Source organism: Panthera pardus, unplaced genomic scaffold (assembly GCF_024362965.1).
Source record: "Panthera pardus isolate Hobbes unplaced genomic scaffold, ASM2436296v1 HiC_scaffold_21, whole genome shotgun sequence".
Classification (NCBI taxonomy): Eukaryota; Metazoa; Chordata; class Mammalia; order Carnivora; family Felidae; genus Panthera; species Panthera pardus.
This window is the reverse complement of record NW_026526777.1, coordinates 40,458,913-40,480,732: the sequence shown is the minus strand read 5'-3', so window position 1 is coordinate 40,480,732 and position 21,820 is coordinate 40,458,913. Positions and strand designations below refer to the sequence as shown.

Genomic DNA, 21,820 nt, shown 5'->3' with positions numbered 1-21,820 from the left:
AAAAACCCCAAATAACCTGATTAAAAAGAAATGAGCAAAGGACTTGATTAGACATTTATCTGAAGATGATATAAAAATGTCCAACAGGTATATGAAAATTGCTCAACATCACTAATAGTCAGGCAAATGCAAATAAAAACTACAATATCACCTCACATCTCATAAGGTGGCCACAATAAAAACAAACAAAAAAACCCCCAAACAAACAAACAGACACCCAGAACTTAAGTGTCAGCAATGACTGGGAGGAATTGAAACACTTGGGCACTATTGGTAGGAATCTAAAATGAGCAGCTGCTATAGAAAATAGCAAGGATGTTCCTCAGAAATTAAAAATAGAACTAGCTTCTGGTCCAACCATCCCACTTCCAAATATCTATCCAAAATCACGGAAAACAGAACCTCAAAGAAATATTTGCAATACCATGTTCATTACAGAATCATTCACAATAGTTAAGACGTAAAAAGAAGCGAAATGTCCATCAGTGGACCAATGGGTAAAGAAAATGTGGAATATACAGACAATGGAATATTATTCAGTCTTAAAAAAAGAAGGAAATCCTGTTACATGCTATAACTTGGATGAAGCTTTGAGGACATCATGCTACATGAGATAAACCAGTCACAACAGGACAAAGACTTAATGATTCCACTCACATGAGTTATCTAAAGTAGTCAAATTCATAGAAGCAGATAGGAGAATGGTACTTTCCAGGGGTGGGAGGCGGCAGGATGGGGAAATGTGGATTGCTGTCCAACGTGTGTAGAGTTTCAGTTAAGGAAGATGAAAAAGTTTCAGAAATATGCTGTACAGCATTGTGCTTATAGTTAACAATATTTCATTGTACACTTAAACATTTGTTAGCAAGGTAGATCTCATGTGTTATTTACCACAATTAAAGAATAAAATAAAAGATAAAGTCCTTGACATAGGAGAATAGTTTTAAAAGACTGGTACACCCATAAGATAGCATTGCTACAAAGTCTTTCAAAAAGATTCCATAAATCTATAGTTAAACAGAGAGCTATATATTTATAACAGATTGCAAAGTAAGACATTAAGGATATAAGATACATATCATAAAATACAATTTTGAGAGGGAAAGAACCCATAGTCTAGCACAGTGCCAGCTACACAATAGTAAGATTTCAATCAATATTCACTTAATGGGTGGAATTCATGGAAGTTTCATTCATTTATCAGACAAAGTTTAAAAAGCAAAATTCTGAGTTGTCTGGTTTCTTTTTCCTAATGCATTTTGGTTTATCACCCTTTAGCTGAAAAGCTTAATCCTTTTTTAAAAAATCCAGTTATAACTTCATCTGGCAACTTTGGTGGCAAGAAACTTCATAAGGACACTACTCACTTTCATTTTCTTTGAGATTCAGGATTTCCCCCAATCCTAAAACTCTGAGATTTTTCACTCATTCATTCAGCATAAAGAGGCAGCATAAGCAATGGAAGCAGGAAAACTGAGATGATAAATACGGAATAATGAGTCACATCTCTGTGGGGACACAGCCTGTATGCAGGCTGCGGCTCTGGAGGGCAAAGAAGAAAACATCTTGATTACTTACTTCAAAATAAAAAATGTTAGAATAGCAGCTCTCATCTTAGAAACATGCTGATATTTACAAGAGCAAGAAAGAAAAAGGAAAAAAGAGACATTGGTGGAAAGGAAAAGTGGTGAACTAGAAGTCATGGACTAGAAGTGACGGGTTTTTTTCTGTCACTAACTAGTGGTACTCTCTTAGGAAAATAGTTGAATCGTTTATTTTCTTAGTTCTAAAGTGACAGGGTTTGACTAGGTAATATGTACTTGTAGATTTCACGTTCTAAATTCAATGAATTTCTTCCTTAAAATGTTACTTGCAAATAATTCAAAGTATATTATGATAAAATTTTGCTGGCACTTTCTATAGACACTCGTTATAACCTCTCAGATGCAGTTACCAGTATTGCTTTTTCTTTGCATTTTCTTTTAGACTCGAAGACACCCAGGCTAGTTTGGTTTAAAAAAAATTTTTTTTAACGTTTATTCATTTTTGAGAGACAGAGAGAGACAGAACAGGAGCAGGGGAGGGGCAGAGAGAGACACAGAATCCGAAGCAGGCTCCAGGCTCTGAGCTGTCAGCACAGAGCCTGACACGGGGCTCGAACCCACAAACTGTGAGATCATGGTCTCAGCCAAAGTCGGATGTTCAACTGACTGAACCATCTAAGTGCCCCCTAGTTTGGTTTATACGTGAGATTAACTTTTTTTTTTTCTTTCTTTGCCCTCAAGAAGAAAGGAGTCTCATTTAGGTCCCTAACAAGAAGGCTACTTGAAGCAATTTAATCCTGCATCAGGAAAGCATCAGAGGGAATAAAACACAAATGCAAACACACAAACATAAACACAAGCTCTCTGTGGATCAAGAAATAATAAGGTTGTAAGGAGCTGAGTAATGGAAAATAAAGCAGAAGCTCCTGTCCTATCAAAAAATACTTTTTGAATAACAGCATAGTACAGCATCCAAGAAAAATATGCCTCAAGAATGATATTGTTATTATAAAATAAGATTATTGACAATTTTAATTAAGCCAAAGTATTTAAAACTAGCCTCATGAAATAGATTTTCAGGCCAGCTCAAGTCAAGAGCCAAATGTCATCATCTGATAAAACATCTTCCAGAAATAAAAAACATTGTGAAGCTTTGGAACTTGTTAACCAGATTTTAAAAAGAAGAAGAAAATCTATATTTATTAAGGACAAAGTTATTATCCAATCATTTACATTAGCATATTAGCTGCAACATGTCCAGATATATCAGTAGGGCTGTGGAAGGGTTTAAATAGAAAATAATTTTAAAAAGATAGTAAAATAAACAACAATCTTTTATCCTAAAAGTAGAATTTATTTTAAGAAAATTAAAATAAAATAAAGTAAATAAAATAAAATAAAATAAATCATCTAGCAATTATCTCTGCTCGTTAAAATTATCTCCTTCTTAGACACACTGAATTGAATATGTGGTATCAGCTTCAGAACCCTCAACCAGCCACCTCCCCTCTCTCTTTATCTTCTCCAGAAGTACACACATTACCTGGATCACCACCCTTGAGCAACTCTTCCTGAAAGGCGAGAAGAGAGGACAGTCTTCTGGCCCAAACCCTGTCTGTCCCCTCTCAGCCTCCGTCTTTAAAATTCTTTCCAAAATGAACTTTCATTAAAATTTCTCCAACCAATCTTTCTGTTTTTATTTGATTTCTTCCCCCTACCAGGTCACCAGAGTATTCACCTAGGATCATTATGACATACTCTGTTTCCTTCTAAAATTTTCCATTTGTTGATCTCCCACTGCCCGTAAAACCAAGACCACTTATCAAGGCCTACAAGGTGTTGGCCTGCTTCCCTCACAACACGAATGATGGCCCAACCCCACTGGTGTTTGCCCGGGCCCCAGAACACACCAAGAATGCTCTCGCCTTTGCACTTGCTGCCTTCTCTTCCTGAAACGCTTCCCTGCCCCCCAAGATCTTCACAGGACTGATCCTCTCTCATTCAGGTTTCATCGTGAATGTCACCCGTCCAAGAGAAAGCGTGTCTGAACACAGCTCTTGTAGAGGAGCACGGCCCCCATCATTCTGTGGCATTAAGCCATTGTTCAGTCTTCAGGACATCTGTATTTTCTGAAATTATCTTGTTGAGGTGTTTCTTTGTTCACTAGCACAGCAGCTCCAAGAAAGCAGGACTCTTGTCAGTCCACACAATCATAATCCGTGTGGATTATGCCCCCTGCTTAGAACAACGCCTTTCAAAACTTATTACATGTTTAACGAATAAATGAATGAATGCATTTTAATTACGTCTTCCTTTAGAGGAACAGACTTTCCCACCAACTGTCTTACCTCCGGTCTCTATAAACACTAATATGCTATCTGAACATGGTACATGAATACAGAAATATTTCTGAATGAGGATTCAGAAAAAGAACTCAGGATGTTCAGTGTGTGGCCAAATGTCCAAAAAAAAAAAAAAAAAAATCAGATTCAGAAAACTATGTTGCCAATCAATTTTTTTTATCTTGTATGAATGATAAGCTATTTTGACCACGATTAAATGGAACTTTGTCTTACAAAATTTTATTTTGTGACAGCTGGGAATAATCACCTCCACTTCTGTCTTGCATTCAATGAGCGGTGCATGGACCAGGACAAATGGAAAACAGCAGCAGCCTACCTCACTGTCTGAGAAGCAAGAGTAAATCAAATGTGCTGAGAAACCATTACCAACCGCTAGTGCAACAGGAATGTTGGAACCCACCCAGTAGTATTTCAATTCTCTTATGGACTGTTACGCAATTAACACTGTGAATTTTATTTTACCTAAAAGAAGCATGACCGCCAAGGCACGCTTTAAAGTCAAGACTAAAAACATTTCTGCCACATTCACTAGCTTTGCTGAAGAAACACCGAGGTCCCGATCATCTGAGGTGTTGCTGTCTGAAAATACGCTGTCCATTAAAGATCACAGTTTGTAAGCATTTCCATGGCCATTTTAAGGAAACTAAGACCTTCCCTGTATTCCCCATGAAAAATAAAATATAAGAACTCTAAATGCGTGTAATAACTCTGCTTCTCCATCCTATTCCACGTAGGTTTGCCCTGCTTGGAAAGCTGTTAGTGAATCCTGACCGCACTGTTATCCTGTTGGGAACACACACAGCACCACAGATCCACAGTATGGTGACTCTTGGGTTAACACAGAGTCTCCCCAAGAACTCCCCTTCCAATCTAGAGGAGACGAGGCATATCTCTGCTCTTGGGGTTGACATCAAAATTTCTAAATGGACACAAACCAGCGCCTCTTCCTCCATAAATTTCAGAATCCACTTCCCTGGTACCATTAGCATCACCCAGATGTTGAAAGCACATCACATGCAAGGAGAGACGAGTTCCTTCCATTGTATTTGTCACTTGGATCAAATGTTCCCTAACCGACCTGTAGAGGACCCGGATAACAGTGACAGGAAAGGGGACTTTTTCATTTGCCCAAAAGGAACACCACCTGTTTTAGCAATTCTGAGTTTCTGGTGAATCCCTGTATTCCTCTAAGTGAGTTTTAGCAAAGTAAAAACAGAAGCACAACTGCAGAAAAGGAACTTTACAAGAGTCAAGAAACTATGCTGGGATCCTAAAAATAGAAAATTGAAGGATTAGAGGCTCTTTTCCCTGAAATGTGCATCAATGTGAGCCATGTGATCGTCTGATGGTGCCTATTGACATTCTTCTCCTTTTCCACAGTCCTGACATTCATTGCTTTATTTCTCAAAGCTGCCTTTACTGCTTCATCACCAGAGAACACATTATACTTCACAAGCATCTGGGAAATTTTGATTCCTTAGATACCCCTCCAAGGAATACATACTTTTTAACTTACCAGTCTGCCAATATTGGCATTTTCACTCAACGTTATTATAGACTGAGGACACACTAATTAGAGCTCTCCTACATACATATAACAAGAAATTCTAAATAAACTGGAGTTTTCTGAGAAAAATGAAAAGCAAAATGAGTGAAAGCAGTAAAGGATACTTCTGAACATATACGCAAGATAACTAATCATAGGGGGGAAATATAGCCATTCTACATAGAGAAAGTACATTTCACCAAACAGCTATTGTCAGGGGGTACATAAGAATATAAGAAAAATCAGTTCACAAAATGTAAGTAGTCCTAAAAAGATTATTTACTAAAGACTTATCGAAATCAACCCTTATAAAAATGTTTCGTTACAGATCTTTAAAAAAGGTTTTAACAGTTTTTAAAAATGTAGATACAATAAATACATATTTGAAGGGATAAATGTAAATCTATGTATCTGTTATGTGATGTTTTAATTTAACACTAAAAAGGAAACTATCAAAGTATAGGAATACCACCGTGATCTTGAAGACTGTGAAGTGTTCAATGTTCAATTAAATTTTTAAAACCTCACAAGCCTGGGTAAAAAAAGGCATACAAATGAGGCTTGAGATTCATTCAACCTTGTTAAGTGAAAACTAATGGATTTGGGAGAAAATAAACCAGGCTCCCCTTTTCAAACAGTGTTTTCAATAACCTAGAAGAAGCCTCCAGAGTCACTGGGATTCTTTGCCTGAGGACATCATTCAACAATGCCAACAGAGAAAAAACTAGAAAAGTAACAGAGAGGTAATAGAAATAAAACAGGGGGGAAGAAAAGGAAAAAGAGAGAAAACAGGGGCACCTGGGTGGCTCAGTCAGTTAAGCGTTCGACCTTAGCTCAAGTCCTGATCTCACGGTTTGTGAGTTCGAGCCCCGCGTCGGGCTCTGTGCTGACAGCTCAGAGCCTGGAGCCTGCTTGGGATTCTCTCTCTCCCCCTCTCTCTGCCCTTCTGCTGCTCACGCTCTCTCTCTCTCTCTCTCTCAAAAATAAATAAACATTAAAAAAAAAAAAAAAGAATGAATTAAAGCAGAGACCACTCTTACGCTAAAGTATGACTCATCCTCTTTGGAACATTGCCCACAGCTCAAATCGACACTTATCAAAGTCTGAACTGAGCAGAAAGCAGTTAAAAAAAAAAAAAAAAAAAGATAAGTAAAATAATCAAGGGGCCACTCTAAGTGTTAAGGAAGAGATTACAAAACAAAACTATTTGAAAGGCAGAGACCTAAGACACACATCATCACAGATTTTCAAAGCAGGGGAGCTGCCTGAGAACGAATTCTAAATGTGGTAAGGGATAAAAATGAGAAAGATAATGTCGCTATCTTTAGAAGGGAACCACATGACTTAGTCCACAAAGTTCATCAGGCAAATAAATGGCCTAAAACTTGATAAAGGATGTAATGTTATGAAAGATCACGTGAAAAGTAAAACTTTATTGAGTAGAATGCAAGACACATATCAAGAGAAGGTACACGCTGAAACGCAATGAAATTCAAACAGTGTAGATAATTAAGTTTCTGAATATGAGATCCATGCCAGCTTCTTCCTAACGTCATGACGCCTGAGCGTCATCCCTTTTAAAAGCCATCCCTTTTAAAGCTGGTTTTGTGGAAGGAACCATGGCACTCTTTGCCAACATCCATCGGTAGCACAGTTAAGAGTAGAGATAGTGAGCTAGTTGAACTACTGTTTACTGTTCTTGATCCAGCTGGGATATTCAAATATTCATAAAAATGAAAAGCAGAGAAACAGCTGAAAGAGATAAAAAAAAAATATATCACCTCATTCTCCTACTGATAAGGATATTACCTAAGCTATGTGGGGATTTAAACGATATCTAAAGCCAAGACGTGAAATATTCCCGAAGCATCCCCTACACAAGGGTGCGCAAAAAATGGAGCCGGTAAAATGGCCTGCGTACCCGATCCCATGCATGTGAAATTCTGTGTGGAAATACGTGTGGGTCTTGGCCACCTCTCGGTGGAGGAATTTTAGATGTTTACTTTTTCCTTTGCACCTTCTTGTATTACCTGCATTTTGTATGAGACACGATTGTTACTTTGTGAATGTCAGAGAGCATGAACCTATGGGCAGGAAGGGGCGGCAAACAGGAGTTTGTTCACTGACAGTAGTACATGGGCGAGTCCTAGGGAAACTGGAAATTGACAAAGTCTTCTTTAAGACCTCTGTATCTCCCTTGATGCATCATTCCCTCTTGTAATTCTCAAGACTGCATTCCTGAGTAATCTTCTCCACCAAAGCCTAGTCGTTTAAGTGCCTCCTGGATAGTCTGCTAAAATAATCCAAACTACAACATTATGACATATACAAGAAGTTGACACATTAGACTATCTGCAGTGCTTTTTCCAGAGATTAATCCAGAGAACAAGAAGGGTAAAGGCACTGATAAGAAAGCCCTTTTAGGAGCTTTCTGGACAAGTTATTGTGTCCATAAATAAAATGATAAAAGGTGACTGTTTGCTTTCCAAAACTGAAGCCCAATATTTAACAAGCTGGATGCTTATACAAACTGGAATGACAACCACCAAACTATCATGTATAGAATCATGTAGCATCACTCACTACCATATCCAGTCAGCTCTAAACTCTGCTTTTAATATGCCAAACCATCCCATTTGCCTTTAAGAAAGTCATAACCTCCAACACAGACTTCCCCATTTAAACACCTTCAAAACCTCCCATGCTGAGAGACATCCTTCTTCTTTTTCTTAAAGTTTATAGTTTATTTATTCATTTTGAGAGAGAGAGAGAGAGAGAGAGAGAGAGAGAGAGAGAACAAGTGGGGGAGAGGCAGAGAGAGCCAGAGAATCCCAAGCAAACTCTGCACGGTCAGATGCAGGACTCAAACTCGTGAACTATGAGATCATGATCTGAGCTGAAGTTGGATGCTTACCCAAGTGAGCCACCCAGGTGCCTCTGAGAGATTTCTTAAATGTTTTCTTTAAAGGATTCCCTAAAGACAAGGAAAAATAAAACCCTAAGGGGTTTGGGGGCACAGGGTGACACAGTTTCCTCAAATGAGAGCTGTGTTCCTGAAATGTTAGGTTGTGAATCAATAATGGACCTGAATTTTGGATTTTATTCCTTAGAGGCCTCTACCTGTTGAAGTGCTCCTAGGGTCATACCAGGATCTCTGCTTGGCTCAAACTGTACTCATTCCCCAGGTGATTTCATCCAATGGCTTGATTTGAAAAGCCTTCTGTAAAATGATGACTTCCGAATATGAACCTTCAGCCTGACCCCTCCCCTGAACTCCAAACCCACATTTCCAGCATCATTTTTCCTACACATCCCATTTCCCACTCAGCATCCACTCTTGGATCTCCTCAGAGGCATCTCAAATTTAACATGGCTGTGCTGGCCTGGAATCTGCCTAAGCTGTTTTGCTGAAGTACCTGCACAGAACTGTCCCCAGCGTGTGAGACATGCTGACCAAGAGTGTTGCTTTCCAACTGTGGCTTGAGTAGCTTCTGGGGGTTAGGACCAGCTTGTCGGCATTATTTGTTGGTAATGGCGTGATGGATGATTTGCACCTTGGTGAGCCTCTTGAAAAGTTCTGCCACTGAGGCTGGCTACCCAGCAAGAAAACACCTTTGTGAACAGCAGGGATATGATCAGCCAAGACCTGGTTCCAAGGTATTCCATGCACATACTGGTGGCTCTTGACCGAAGTATGTCCTGGCCTGGCAGAGGGAGGCCTTGGCTGTGATACAACCTTTGCCTACGGTGTCCATCCTTGCTGTTGTTACATTTCATCACTTTCCTGCCTTGGAGATCTAGAAGTCCTATTATTTGGGTCCTGAGAATCTTTTCAATAACCCAACCCTGTCTAACTGACACGGTCAGTGCAATGTCCAACCCTAAACGCCTGACATCATCCCCTAACCAGCTCCTCCTGCACTTTTTCTCACGTCTGCAAATTGGGAACTGTATTCTTTTAGATCCGTAGGACAAAACTTTTGGTGTTTTCTTTGACTCCTCACCCTTGCACTGTAAGTCTTCTCCATTGGTAAAATCCATCGGCTCTCTTCAAGTGTCTCCAGGATCTGACCATATCTCATGGCCCCCTGCTACCACGTTGGTTCAATTCAAGCTCCCCCCTCATCTATCACAAGGGTTATTACAACAGCCACATAACAGTTCCTTCTGTTTCTGTCCACGGCCTCCAGCAATCTCTTCTCAACTCAGCAGGCAGAGTGATCCTGGGGAAACAAGCCAGAGCAGGACACTCATGTGCGCCAAAAAGCCAACTCCATATTATAACTTACAAGGCCCTACAGGGCTTGGCCCTCGCTACCTGTCTGATGTCATCTCCTACCACTCCCTCCTAGCATCCTTGCTGTTCCTGTACCTGCCAGGGACACTCTTGCATCAGGGAGGGCATCTCTACTGCTGATCCCTCTGCCAGAGTGTGGTTCCCCAAACCTGGCTGGTTCCCTCACTCCCTCTACTTAAAAGTCACCATATTAGTGAAGCTTCCCCAGTGACCTTATGTAAAATTAATCACCAATAACACCCAACGTTTCCTAACCTTTTTTGCTGCTTTATTTTTTCTCCTGAGACTTAACACTATCTAACACATCCTCTTCCCTCAGCAGAATGTAACCTCACCAAGGCCAAGAGCTTTCATCTGTCTTACTCTCCACTGTACTTCTGTACCCAGGACAACACACATAGCAGGAATGCAATGAAGTGGTCTTGAATGAATGATTATATAATTGATATAAAACAACGTTTTTGGTTTTGTTTTTAAACTTCACTGGCATTCTAGGAACATAACCAAGTGTCTCAATGGCACATCCACCCCAGGTGGTGAACAGGCTCAGGCTGAAGTCCACCCCCCTGGTACGGTACAGTAGGCCCTGTTGTACCTTGTTAGACTTGCTGAAGCCCCTGCCCCTCAATCTAGATCATTCAGTTACTGGAGCAAATCATGCCCCTTCTGCCTAGAACATTTGCTGATCCCCTTGTCTTCCCCTAGAATCCTCTGATTCCGCACTTAACATCCAGTTTCCCTTCTACCTCTTCTCTGTGTCTTCCCGACTCTAAGTGGTTAATTTCTTCCTCAGTTGTCTAGCTCCAAACTCTAAGCACTTCTACTGTAGCTGTGTTTATAGCGGTCTCCTCCACTTGTCTTTGGAGGGAGCGCCTTACGAGAAACTCTGTTTTTTTCCATCATTTTACTTGCCCCATACCTCGCACGAAGGTCAACACATGCTCAAAAAATGCTGCTGAATGATAGGAGTAAAAACCAAACTGAGAAGAAAGGAATAGTGCAAAGAGAATATAATCCCCTCAGCAGGAGGGCTTCAAGAGATGTAGGCCTGAGGCTGCCATATGACCTCATGCAAATGCATCAGTTTCTTCACCCCAAAATAGGCAGAATACCCTCCCTCCCTACCTTGCAGCGGCTGTGTGGCTCACGTGAGAAAATAAAAGTCAAATCTCCCATGAAGTATTTTTATTATCAGTGTAGAGATCAGAGATTTACCCTGTCTTTTTAATCCCAGAATTGATTCAGCAAACACGTAAATAACTAGGTTGAGGCCAAAGTGTATCTACCGTAACCATGCCTCTACTGGTTTGCCACATTCAAGCAGGAGAAAACCAGGAAGTGCTCTCCAAAAAGAATATTAAAATCTGGGTTATATATGCTCCATTTTTATATGGAGAGAGAGATAGGTTATATAATATACATCGCTAGGTACGGAGAACTGTAATTCCATATCCGTTACACTCTGATACATAGAATGACAGGAAGCTTTACAGCAAACTTAACGTTTGTTAATTTTTTTAGAGGTAGTAAATACAGGACCTTAGAGCGTAAGCTCTGGAGTCTGTCCACTTAGGTTTAAATAACAGTGCACTCCACTACTTTGTACTCTTGGAAAATTAAGCTCCCTCTGCCTCAATGTGCACCTAAGTTAAATACAGATAATAAGTCACTTAGCTCATATGGCTGTTGAAGAGTTAAATGAGACAATACACAGAAAAGGTTAGCACAGTGCCTGGCACACAGTCAGTGCTCATTAAATGTTGGTTATCGTTAATGGTATTCGTGGCTTTTAAAACTTCAGAGTGTTTGCAGGTGTTTTTCTGTACTGACACTAATTTAAATGTAACGGATGTTGCAAATCAAAGTGGTCAAAGCACTTCAGCCCAGCAACAATGCCTTTGTCTTGATATCTCTGCCCCCTCTTCAATCTTGCCTTGGCGGGCTGATGTCAAGATGGCACTCAGAGGGGATGCACATGCTGGGACTAGGTAGCAGAAGAAGCAGGTGCTCTCGTGAGCCTTAATTCTCCGTTTTCTTTCCCTTCCCTCCCCTAACCCACCCTCTGACAAGCACAGCCTGGTATGAAGTTACCATAGCCCAGGCAGAGGTGTAATTAATAATCTGGGGCCTGGGGCCAAATTAGTTTAACTGTACCTGACATTGGCCTTACAGTCTGACTACCCATGTCCTCCTCCTTCCTCACTCTTTTCATAAAAGAAATCCAGAATTCCTTCTCTACTAATATGAGGACTGAACTTCTAACTTCTCCAGTTGATCCCCCTCTCAGCACTGAAAAACGCCAAACCCCGAAAGAGCAGAGACTCCTGGGAATAACAGCAGATCAAGATTCCGAGGACCTGAACACTCATCCTAATAATGGTGTCTGGAGTAAGTCACTGGGACTGCTGTGTGTTAGCTTCCTTGCCCTTCATGCTGTGACAGCACTGTCTAACATACCTACTCGTGAGGTTTTAAGGGATCATTAAATGGGAAAATAGATGTGGGAAGGACCCATGGACACTTACGAGGATCGTATGAATGAGATGTAATTCTAATATAAGATTACTGGTGGGGCACCTGGGTGGCTCAATGGGTTAAGCATCCGACTTCGGCTCAGGTCACGATCTTGCAATCTGTGAGTTCGAGGCCCACGTTGGGTTCTGTGCTGACAGCTCAGAGCCTTGAACCTGCTTTGAATTCTGTCTCCCTCTCTCTCTCTGCCTCTCCCCGGCTCTTGCTCTGTCTCTCTCTCTTAAAAATAAACATTAAAAATTAAAAAAAAAAAAAGATCACTGGCTTATTTGCCTTTCTCCCTATTTAAACACCGATCTCAATCTCTGAAACCATGCCATTATAAACATCTCTTTTATCAGAAGAAACTTTATTCAAAGAGAATAAAATAATCTATTACATCTATGGGGTTATAAAGATGCGTGATATGGCAATAAACAACAGGCAACTTCTGAATAAGCATAAAATACTTGAGATTTTTAAGAGGCAAAAATTCTCATCAGCCGTGAATATTAATAAAGCTAAAATAGATTCCTGTGTGGGGCGGAAAGAAAAAGATTAGGTCATTGTTGAGCTCTGTCTGTATCCCTTCCAAAAACAATATAGCAAAAATGACCAGTCTCTACCTCCAGATTGTCCCCACCTGCCAAGCCCTTCAAGTTATTCTCACAGGTATGAATAGATCTAGGTAATATTGAACAGTAGGACCAATTTCAAATCCATACAGGGTTTCCTTCAGCATTGTCCTGAAATTCCAGGCATTTCTTTTCCCAGCTCAAGACCAATCACGCCACTTCAGATGATAAGAACGCAACTATCTGAATCAGACACTTCAACCCCATAAAGGGACAGTGGGGGAGGGGAGGGGTGGGGCAGCGAAACTAAGAACAGCAAAGAAACCTAACGCTTTGCGATATCCTGAATGCTGCACAGGGATTATCTCTTCACTGTTCACAGCAACCCTGTTTGATAGATAGACTTCCCTCATTCCAGATGGATCATTTTAGGCTTAGAGAGGAAAATTACTTGTTCAGGATGACACCTCTAGAAAAGTGCTCAATTGGGGTTTAAAACACATCCTATCTGATCCCAACATTTAGGCTTTTACCCCATGCTACTTCCAAGATAATTTAGAGCTCTTCTTTTAAAATCCTAGGGAAATGGGAATTCTTTTTTTTTTTTTTAATGTTTATTTCCTTTTGAGAGAGAGATGGAGAGAGAGAGGAAGTGGGGGAGGGTCAGAGAGAGAGGGAGACACAGAATACAAAGCAGGCTCCAGGCTCTGAGCTGTCAGCACAGAGCCCAATGCAGGGCTTGAACCCATAAGCTGTAAGATCATGACCTAAGGCAAAGTTGGAGGCTTAACTAACTGAGCCACCCAGGGCCCCATCTTTAAGATTATCTGAGTACCTTTTAGAATTCTGTGGCACAAAGACAGAGTGAAGAGAAAGTGATCTCATGTAGGAACAGGTAATGGGGTAGCTGGGACAGTGCTATTAGTTGGCAGGTCCATTGTCAATACTGAAAATATTGCCATCATCTAAAAACAGTACTGGATTCAGTATGCAAGTGTCTGAAGAGCCTTTCCAAAGTGTAAATCAAATAGGTGAGACGCAAAGTGTCTGAATACAGTAGGAGCTAAAGAAGAGTTAGAGGACAGTACCTTTGATAGCTTTCAATGAGACTTGAATAGGAACTTGTATGTGCTTTCTACAAACAGACAGGGGCATGAAGGGCAGAGGTAGCATTTGGGGATCTATGGCAAAAGGGAAGTAAGAGCGAAAAGGCCTTCGAATAGGAAACTGGATTAAAACCAGTAAGAATTTCTTCCTTCAATCTACAATTCCAACTCATTCAAATGATGTAAAACCAAATATAAGATGAGGAAAAACATGATTCAGATCATTTCGAGTCCAATTTGACTTACACCAGTTAAGCAAAGTAGGTTCTATAAGAAAATGAGTATCTGTACATTTAAAATGTTTGCAACAACCAGTCAGATCTCTCCTTGAAAGAACAGTCTGGGGCTCTCTTCCTTCCCGATTCTTGGTTTGACCAATGAATTGTTTTACAATCTACAACAGAAGGAATCTACGACAAAAATACAGCCATTTCCAAGGAGCCTAACTGAAACTTTTAAATCATTCTGCGATTAACTTTTAAAACAAAATATTTTTCCATAAAGATACTGTCCCGCCATTATAGAGCACGCGTAAATTATTTTTTAAGATGCAAAAACTCCGTTTTTCTGTGTAATAGTAAATTGCTTTCAGCTGGGGTTTAGAGAGGCAAGGATCAATCATTTCTCTCTGGGCACCTGAAAAGGCAGTTATCAGAGTGATACTTTGGCTGGGTTAAAGAGGTGAGCTACAATCTGTTACCCACGAGGGACACCCGTCTCAAGAAGGTCATGCCACAAGCTCATCGTTTGTATCTTATGACGGCCCGGGGCGTGATTAAAGCACTTTTCTGCCTTGGGTTTTCCACTCCTTTGCCACAGCGATGTTTGTCAGTCGGCAATGATAATCTAACCACGAGGGCCCTGGCCAAGGCAGCCCCACGTCCCCCGGGTGTCCACTGGCAGTTCTGACAGGGCAAAGGAAGAGAAATCAGGGAGACAGTGGGAGAGAAGGAGCAGCAGAAGATAAGAAGGAACAGGAGGGAGCAATTAAGGCGAAGCAGAAGAAGACAGAGAAGAAGTAAGACAAGAGGGAAGACGTGCAGAAAGGGGACGGCTAAGCCAGAAGGAAGTCAATGCCGAAGCGAAAGTGGAACAGGGCCCCCACGGGTGCGCCACTGTGCTACCGGTAGCCTCCTCTTACTGCTACATTTTTCCCCGGAGAGGAAGCAGGGTAACAACTCCTCTGTGCCGTTATTACCTGGATGAGTTCGTCCAGCTCGGTCGAATTGACACAGGAGTGCTGGGAAATGAATGTCTGCTTCTGGATCACAATGGTGGTCCTCTGTGAAATCTCATGAGGCTGCTCCAATGCTTTGAACACGGTGGCTCCGATGATCAGATAGAGGACAACCACCAGGAAAATCGTGGAGACCGTCTTCCATTTCATAACATTAATGGTCGTGTCACTCTCCACCCGGGAAGCAAGCACTGTGGGTTTCGTGGAAAACGAGAGCCTCGGTTTGGAGTTCTGAGCGGCAGATTTAGGGTCCAGCAAGTCAGGTGCCGCCACTGACAACAACAGAGAGTGAAGGTTAGGTTGGAGAAGGGTACGGGGGTAATGGCTGGGCTTCTTTAGGGGATGAGCAAAGGCGGACTCAGCTCCGCTGCTCTCCTGGTGGAAGCTCTGGAACCAACCTGAGTGTTCCTACTGGATTGCTCTGGGACCGTACATAAAGGTTCAAGGACAAGGGGCGGGGTCTCAGCTCTCTGCTGCTATTGGGGTTCCAGAGCCAAGGAAGGAAACAGGAGGTGGACCAAGAAACTTACAAAAAAAAAAAAAAAAAAAAAAAGGTAAGATGCCTGAGCTCTTCCTCATGAACTTTTAAATTTACATCTATTCACCGTTGCTAGTCAGCAAAGACTGAACTCCTAAGAGTTGGTGGTACTAAACGATCTCATGAATGCTCATCAAGAAGGTTCACGGACTATTTCTGTTCTCAAGAACTTAACCCTCTGTACCACAAGCAGTTGACATCAAGAACATTCTTTGTTTTTATTTAGAAATTCGTTGTAATAAAGGGATTGTATTATAAGTGAATTTGTGATCCAAACATTGTTGCTCAAAGTAAAACATTAGTCATTTTCTGGTAAAACATGATGGGAAGCAAACCACTCAATTGCCCAATCATTTCTTTGTTGCCTACCCTCTAAAGTGATTCATGATTAAACATTCTCTACATCTTACTTTTCAATCTCTGGCATCTTGCAAAAAAACAGAGTATTGCTACCTCTCTGGCACCATCCTAGGTGCTGCTAAGACATGAGAAGTTGCTTCCATGTCAACAGTGAACGTTATCCAGAACAAAGAATTTAAAACCTTATCTTACACCTTAGACCCTCCGTACAAAGCGAATTGCCCCATTAGCGTGGATTTATGTGTTCTCTTACAAATTCCCATATACTCTGAGGTGACTCTAAATCCATTTATGATTTATCTCAGCTGCTCAAAAATATCATTAATGGATTTCTTCTTAGAAAATACAAAGATACTAGATTTTCACTTGCTAAGGAGGGAATAAGCTATCTACTACAGAATGTTTGATTGGAAAGGCAACATTGAACCAAAAGAGTTAATAGAATAGCCAAAAAACAAAACAAAACAAAACAAAACAAACCACCAAAACAAAAACCCAAGAAGAAAAACCAGGGGGGCCTGAAAAAAAAAAAAAAAACAAACACCGACTCAAGCAGAACGATCAATTTCAGAGTCCACAATTGTTATAGATAGAAGTAAAATTGCTCTGGTGTCTATAATAAAAGCCTAATCAGAAAGAACACTTTCAGGTAAGTATATGAGACATCACTGCAGAACTGAACCCAGAGACCCTCACAGGAACCAGAAATTACTTGAGAACGAGAAGAGAATGGAAAGTGTCCGTTTTCACAGGGCTGGGGTCCCTGCCCTCTTGACCACCACTGGTGGTGGGACTACCTGTTTGAGTTCCTAAATCTGCGACTGCCCGTGACAAAGAAGCTTTGCAAACAAAGCTATTTAAGACACTAGCCCTAAGCAGTGTTGCACAGTGATGGCAGATAAGAGAGGGCGCCTCAAACCAGCAAATCAAACCCCTGAACGACTCTGACTTCGAAGAGATGAAATCAGAGCTCTGACAGAGTAGCTGCACCCATGGCTCCAAGTGGAGATTCCACATATACACGGCTCATTTCGGCAACTTCCTATGGTTCAACCTGCTGTATACAGGTATGAACACATCTCCCTCCTGATGCGGTCCCCTGCTCAGAATAAGGCCACAAACTAGTAGACACCTTTAACAGAGTTAAATGTAACATTCAACACCTTTATAGTTAGAAAGGCAACTTCACTCAAAATTAGCACTATGTGTTCAATGTTCTAATCAAAAATAACTTTTTTTTAATAGACATGCTGGTAACAGCTGATATCACTGTCACCTGCCGACTAGCTACCCGGTTCCACCTCCAAGCTACTTAATGTGTCTTGAGTGAAAAATAAAGGTCGTAATCTAAAATTAAGCCATCTTTGGAATAAAAATAACAGAAATCCACATTATCTCTCTGAAGAAAGCTTTCCAAGCCTTTCCTCTCCAATTCTCTGTGCTCTTATATTTCCGGTTTTTCACACCAAAGGTTTTGGGTCAGCAGAACTGGAGAACACGGAGACTTTACCTTGAGGCCCCCAAATCCCAATCCCAAATCCCAACACCACACTAAAACATCATAATTATATGCTTTTGGGGGAAAGAAACAGATATGTTTTTAGAAGACTGTGTGTGTGCATTAAGCTAATACATTTCCTGCTGAAGTTTAATTCTTTGAAGCTATTGCCTTATTTTTTTAATTAGCAGAAATATATATAAATGCACATTTGGCAGACGGAATGGACAGCAATTGGTGAAATACCAAAATAAAAAACAACAGCCTTTCCTCCCCAGCTAACATGGGCAAGGAACCTCTGTGTTTGCATCTCCACGCCGTCTGATGTATGATCGGGCAGGGGTGCTCCTTAGAACAAGGAATCAAAGAGTCGTCCCTTCACACACTGTCATCACCATCGCTACCTCCCTCCTCTGCCACTAGCACATCACAGTCTCCTCTTAATCCCGGTCTCCCATCCTCACACGGGTATGCCTTCTACGCGCCGGGCCCGCGGCTGACGACTCAATAGCAAGAGAAATGAGCTTTTTTTTCAGCACCACCGCCTGTCCCACCTCGCAAGGGGCAACAAGTGTGACCGGGGTCACCATGCGTCCTGCCGGTCGGCTGGTCCCAAGGGCTGACCCTCCTCCTCCTTCGGAAACTCCCTTAAGGTGTCCCAAACCCATAGCCTAGGCAGATAGATGCCAAAGCCCCAGGCACCAGCGGGAGAGGGGGTGGGGGAGAGGCAGCCAGCGGAGGAGCCGGGGATCGATCTGCCTCCAAGCCGAGATTACGACCCAACACCTTGGACGGGAAACGAAGGTGGAGAACGTCCGCTTGCTGCCAGCGGGGCATTTGCAGCCCTCCCACCAGTCCCGGCTGGGGAGGGAAAGCGCGGGGCGGGGAGTGGTGGGGGTGGTGGTGGTGGGGTTACCCGGGGGTCTCACCTCCTGCTCTATAGCCGGGTCTCTCCCGCGAGGCGCTGGGAAGCATGAGGCATGCAGCATTCAAAATGTTTTTTGAAAAAGACGGACTTGAAGCTTTTACAAACACGCCATTGTACTCACTTCTTATTCAGAGTCGGGCTGCGCGCTCCGAGCTGCACGGGCAGGCATTTTCCCCGGCTTTGTTTTACAAGGTGGGGAGAGCGGGGCTGGACGCGGGAGGGGGTGGGGGGGAGCGTGAGAAGAAACGAAATCGCGGGAAGGAGGGGACACCGGCGGGCTGGGCAGAGGGCGAGGCCGAGGCCAAGTTGGGCGCGGGCGCCGCCGCCCCCGCACGCGCCTGCGGCCGGGCCCGGGTCACCCGGAGAGCGCGGGCGACCCGGGTCCCGCGCCGGCCGGCAGCCGCCGCCGCCGCCGCCGCGCGCTCCGCCCGGGCTTCCGCGCTGGCCGGTCCCCGGCGAGGCGCGGCGCGGGGGCGGTCGGAGCAGCCCGTGCGGCCGTGCGCCCCGGCGTCTTTGTGCGCGAGCCTCGCTCTGCCCCTCTTCGCATGTCTTTGTGTGTCTCCCCCGGCAAAGCCCTCGGGCCCCGGGGGGCGGGGGGTGTGGCACGGGCTCGGCGCGCCGGGCGCCCTCCCGCCCGCGGCTCGGCCGCCCTCCGCCGCTCTCCCTTCCAGGCTCGCGGCTCTCGTCCCTCGCCCGCTCCTTGGAACTCCCTCCCCCTCGCCTCCTCCCCGCTCCCCCCCATCTCCCCCGCCTGGGCTCGCCTCTCCGCACCCCCTCCTAGCCCAACCCTCGCCGCCGTCGCCCCTGCCTCCTCGCCTGGGGCAGTGCCCTGGGGCTCGGCTCACCTGCTGCCTCTTCTCGCAGCCCCTTCCACTATACTGCCCCCTCCCCACATCCCCATTCTCACTCTCCATCTTCTTCCAGAGGGGGGTGAGGGGCGTGGGATTGAGCTCTGGGGCGCGGGTCCCAGGACCCCTGCACGTGGACATCCTCCGCTCCCCTTGCTCACCGCCCCCCCAGGGTTGTGCAGAGAAGTGCCCCCATTGGCGCCCTGAGACCCCTGGAGTGGGGTCGGTAATGGGCTGCTGGCTCCTTTCAGCCTACGCCTGGGGAAGTGTTGTCGAGTCACCAGCAACCCCCACCCCACCTCCATGGGGGCAGGACCTGGGCGGCGAGCTCTGATCAACAGAAGGTTCCAAACCAGAAAGGATGGGGAACGCACCGGGAGCTAGGGTGAAGAAGACACCTAGGGATGCAGAGGGAATGGAAGAAAAATCGGTAGGCTCTCAGGGCAAGACCCCTTTGCTGGGGAGAGAGGTTGCAGACGTTCTCGGTAGAGCGCGGAGAGGGAGACCCGGGACATCAGTGTGAACCCCCGCGCTCCCTGACACCTCGGCATCTAGATCCCAGCCTGGTGGGTACCAGACCCCGCCCAGACTCCTAGACTGCTGCGCGGGGGCGGCTGAACGCCTGGCTGCAGGGGTGAGGGAACCGAACCCGCAGAGGAGGGGGAGAAAGCGCGCGGAGTACAGGCTGCAGCTGAAATTGGCTAGTCCCCCCACCACACTCGTGATGTAGCAGAACTTCAGTCCGAGTGTAAACTCTTCCTTCTTACTTTGCGGGAATCCCCCGCTGACCCCCCATCCCCTCCACCGCTGTGTGTGAGAGTTTATCTTCCAGAAGGGCTGCCTGGCCACAGTGGACCATTTCACCAGCTGCAGGGAGTATTTCCTAGTGAAAGCTGTATACGTGAGAAACTAGTCAAAGCTACAGACCTAAGGAGGTCAGGCAGAGCAGAAACACTCCTGATGGTAAAATGAACGTTGTAAATCTTTTGCAAACCCGTGGCCATCAATGCTTAAAAATGCCAGGTTATTCTTTAAATTCCAGAATAGATTCAGCACCTCGTTCTCCTGTTAAAGATGTCTTCCTTATTAGGAATTCCTTCCTGCTGGAACTGAAACATGTTTTTCTCGACTTCTGCTCTCAATGTAATCGGATGTCCTTTCTGAAATGTGAATCTGATCCTCTCACTTAAAACCTTTTCAAACTCTCTAGGTTACATATAATTTGCTTCCTGATCTGGCTTCTCTTTTTCATTCCAGACCTTTCTGAGTACAGTCATCTTCCTTCACGTGTCTTCCCCCAGCCCTCTCCCCAACTTTATAGGACTAAGACATTGTATTAGTAGGGTTCTCCAGAGAAACAGAACCAATAGGGCGTGAGGGTGTGTGTGTAAAAGATTTATTGTAAGGAACTGGCTCACACCATCATGGGGGTGTGAAATCCCCAGGGCAGTTCTGGCAGGCTGGAAACTCAGGCACTAGTGGATGCTCCAGTCTTGAATTTCTTCTTTTCTGGGAAACCTCAGTTTTTGCTCCTAAGACCTTCAGCTGATCGTATGAGGCCTACCCCACATCATCAAGGGTAATCTTTCCTAAAAGTTAACCGATTGTGGAGTGCAACATCTACAAAATACCTTCACAGCAACACCTAGATTAAGTGTTTGACCAAATAACTGGCTGCTGTTGCCTAGCCAAGTGGACACGTAAAACACATCTTGAGACATTATCCTTCCCATCTCCCAGTTCTCTGGAAGTGTCTCCTGAATCCTAGCTACTCAGGTGTCTCACTCTTTGCTTCCCATGCAACTTGGGCTTCTATGTTTGTACTTGTCACATTGTGTTGTGCTACTTCAGACTATACTAGAAGCTCAGTGAGGGCATTAACTGTATCTCTCTGTCCCCCGTAGTAGCCACGATAACCAGTGACTGGTGCTAAACAGGTGTTTGATGAACATCTGAATGAAAGTGTGACTGTGGGACGTCATTCTCCTCAGGCATTTGGAGCCAGGGTGGCCAACACAGATAGGACATGAGATGAATTCACCTCCAGAATCCTTTCTGCCCTATTCCAGGCTTTTTGTTCTCCAGATTACGTGATCCCAAACACTTTGACGCTTGCTTGTTTGTTTAAATTTTCCCCTTTTGCTTAACAACTTGGGGATTCCTTTTTGTTCCATCTGGGTCTTTTGCCAATTTAACCATCCCTTGTCAGGCACCCGTCCTCGGTCAAACTGACTAATGCTCACACAGTGGGAGATTAACTCAGAGTTTACATACTCCTGCATGGTGAGCCTCTTTCCAGGATGCACTGAATGGAGGACTCACCCCCAATCCCAAATACTGAATTGTCCTTTCCTCTCCTTTTCTCTATCGGTGCATCTGTAGCAGTTGCCTTCCATTACCCCCTCACATTATTCTCTCATTAGGCACATATATATGGGGGGGGGCACAAATTTACTTTACAGATACGTT

At 43.8% G+C, this 21,820-nt stretch overlaps 1 protein-coding gene across 3 annotated transcripts in view; it reads right to left on the bottom strand.

The window, feature by feature from the left end:
• Positions 1–21,820, bottom strand: part of KCNK2 (potassium two pore domain channel subfamily K member 2) — a 193,860-nt gene that overhangs the window by 103,614 nt on the left and 68,426 nt on the right. Inside the window, exons 1-2 of one of the 3 annotated variants that reach the window (XM_019428280.2) lie at positions 18,625–18,735; positions 15,141–15,451 (exon numbers count right to left, since the gene is read on the bottom strand). In XM_019428280.2, the coding sequence (XP_019283825.1) occupies positions 15,141–15,451; position 18,625 (312 nt within the window). In that variant the 5' untranslated portion in view covers positions 18,626–18,735. Of the gene's footprint in view, positions 1–15,140; positions 15,452–18,504; positions 18,736–21,820 lie in introns of those variants that run through there. The other 2 variants (XM_019428261.2, XM_019428271.2) reach the window with 2 other exon arrangements.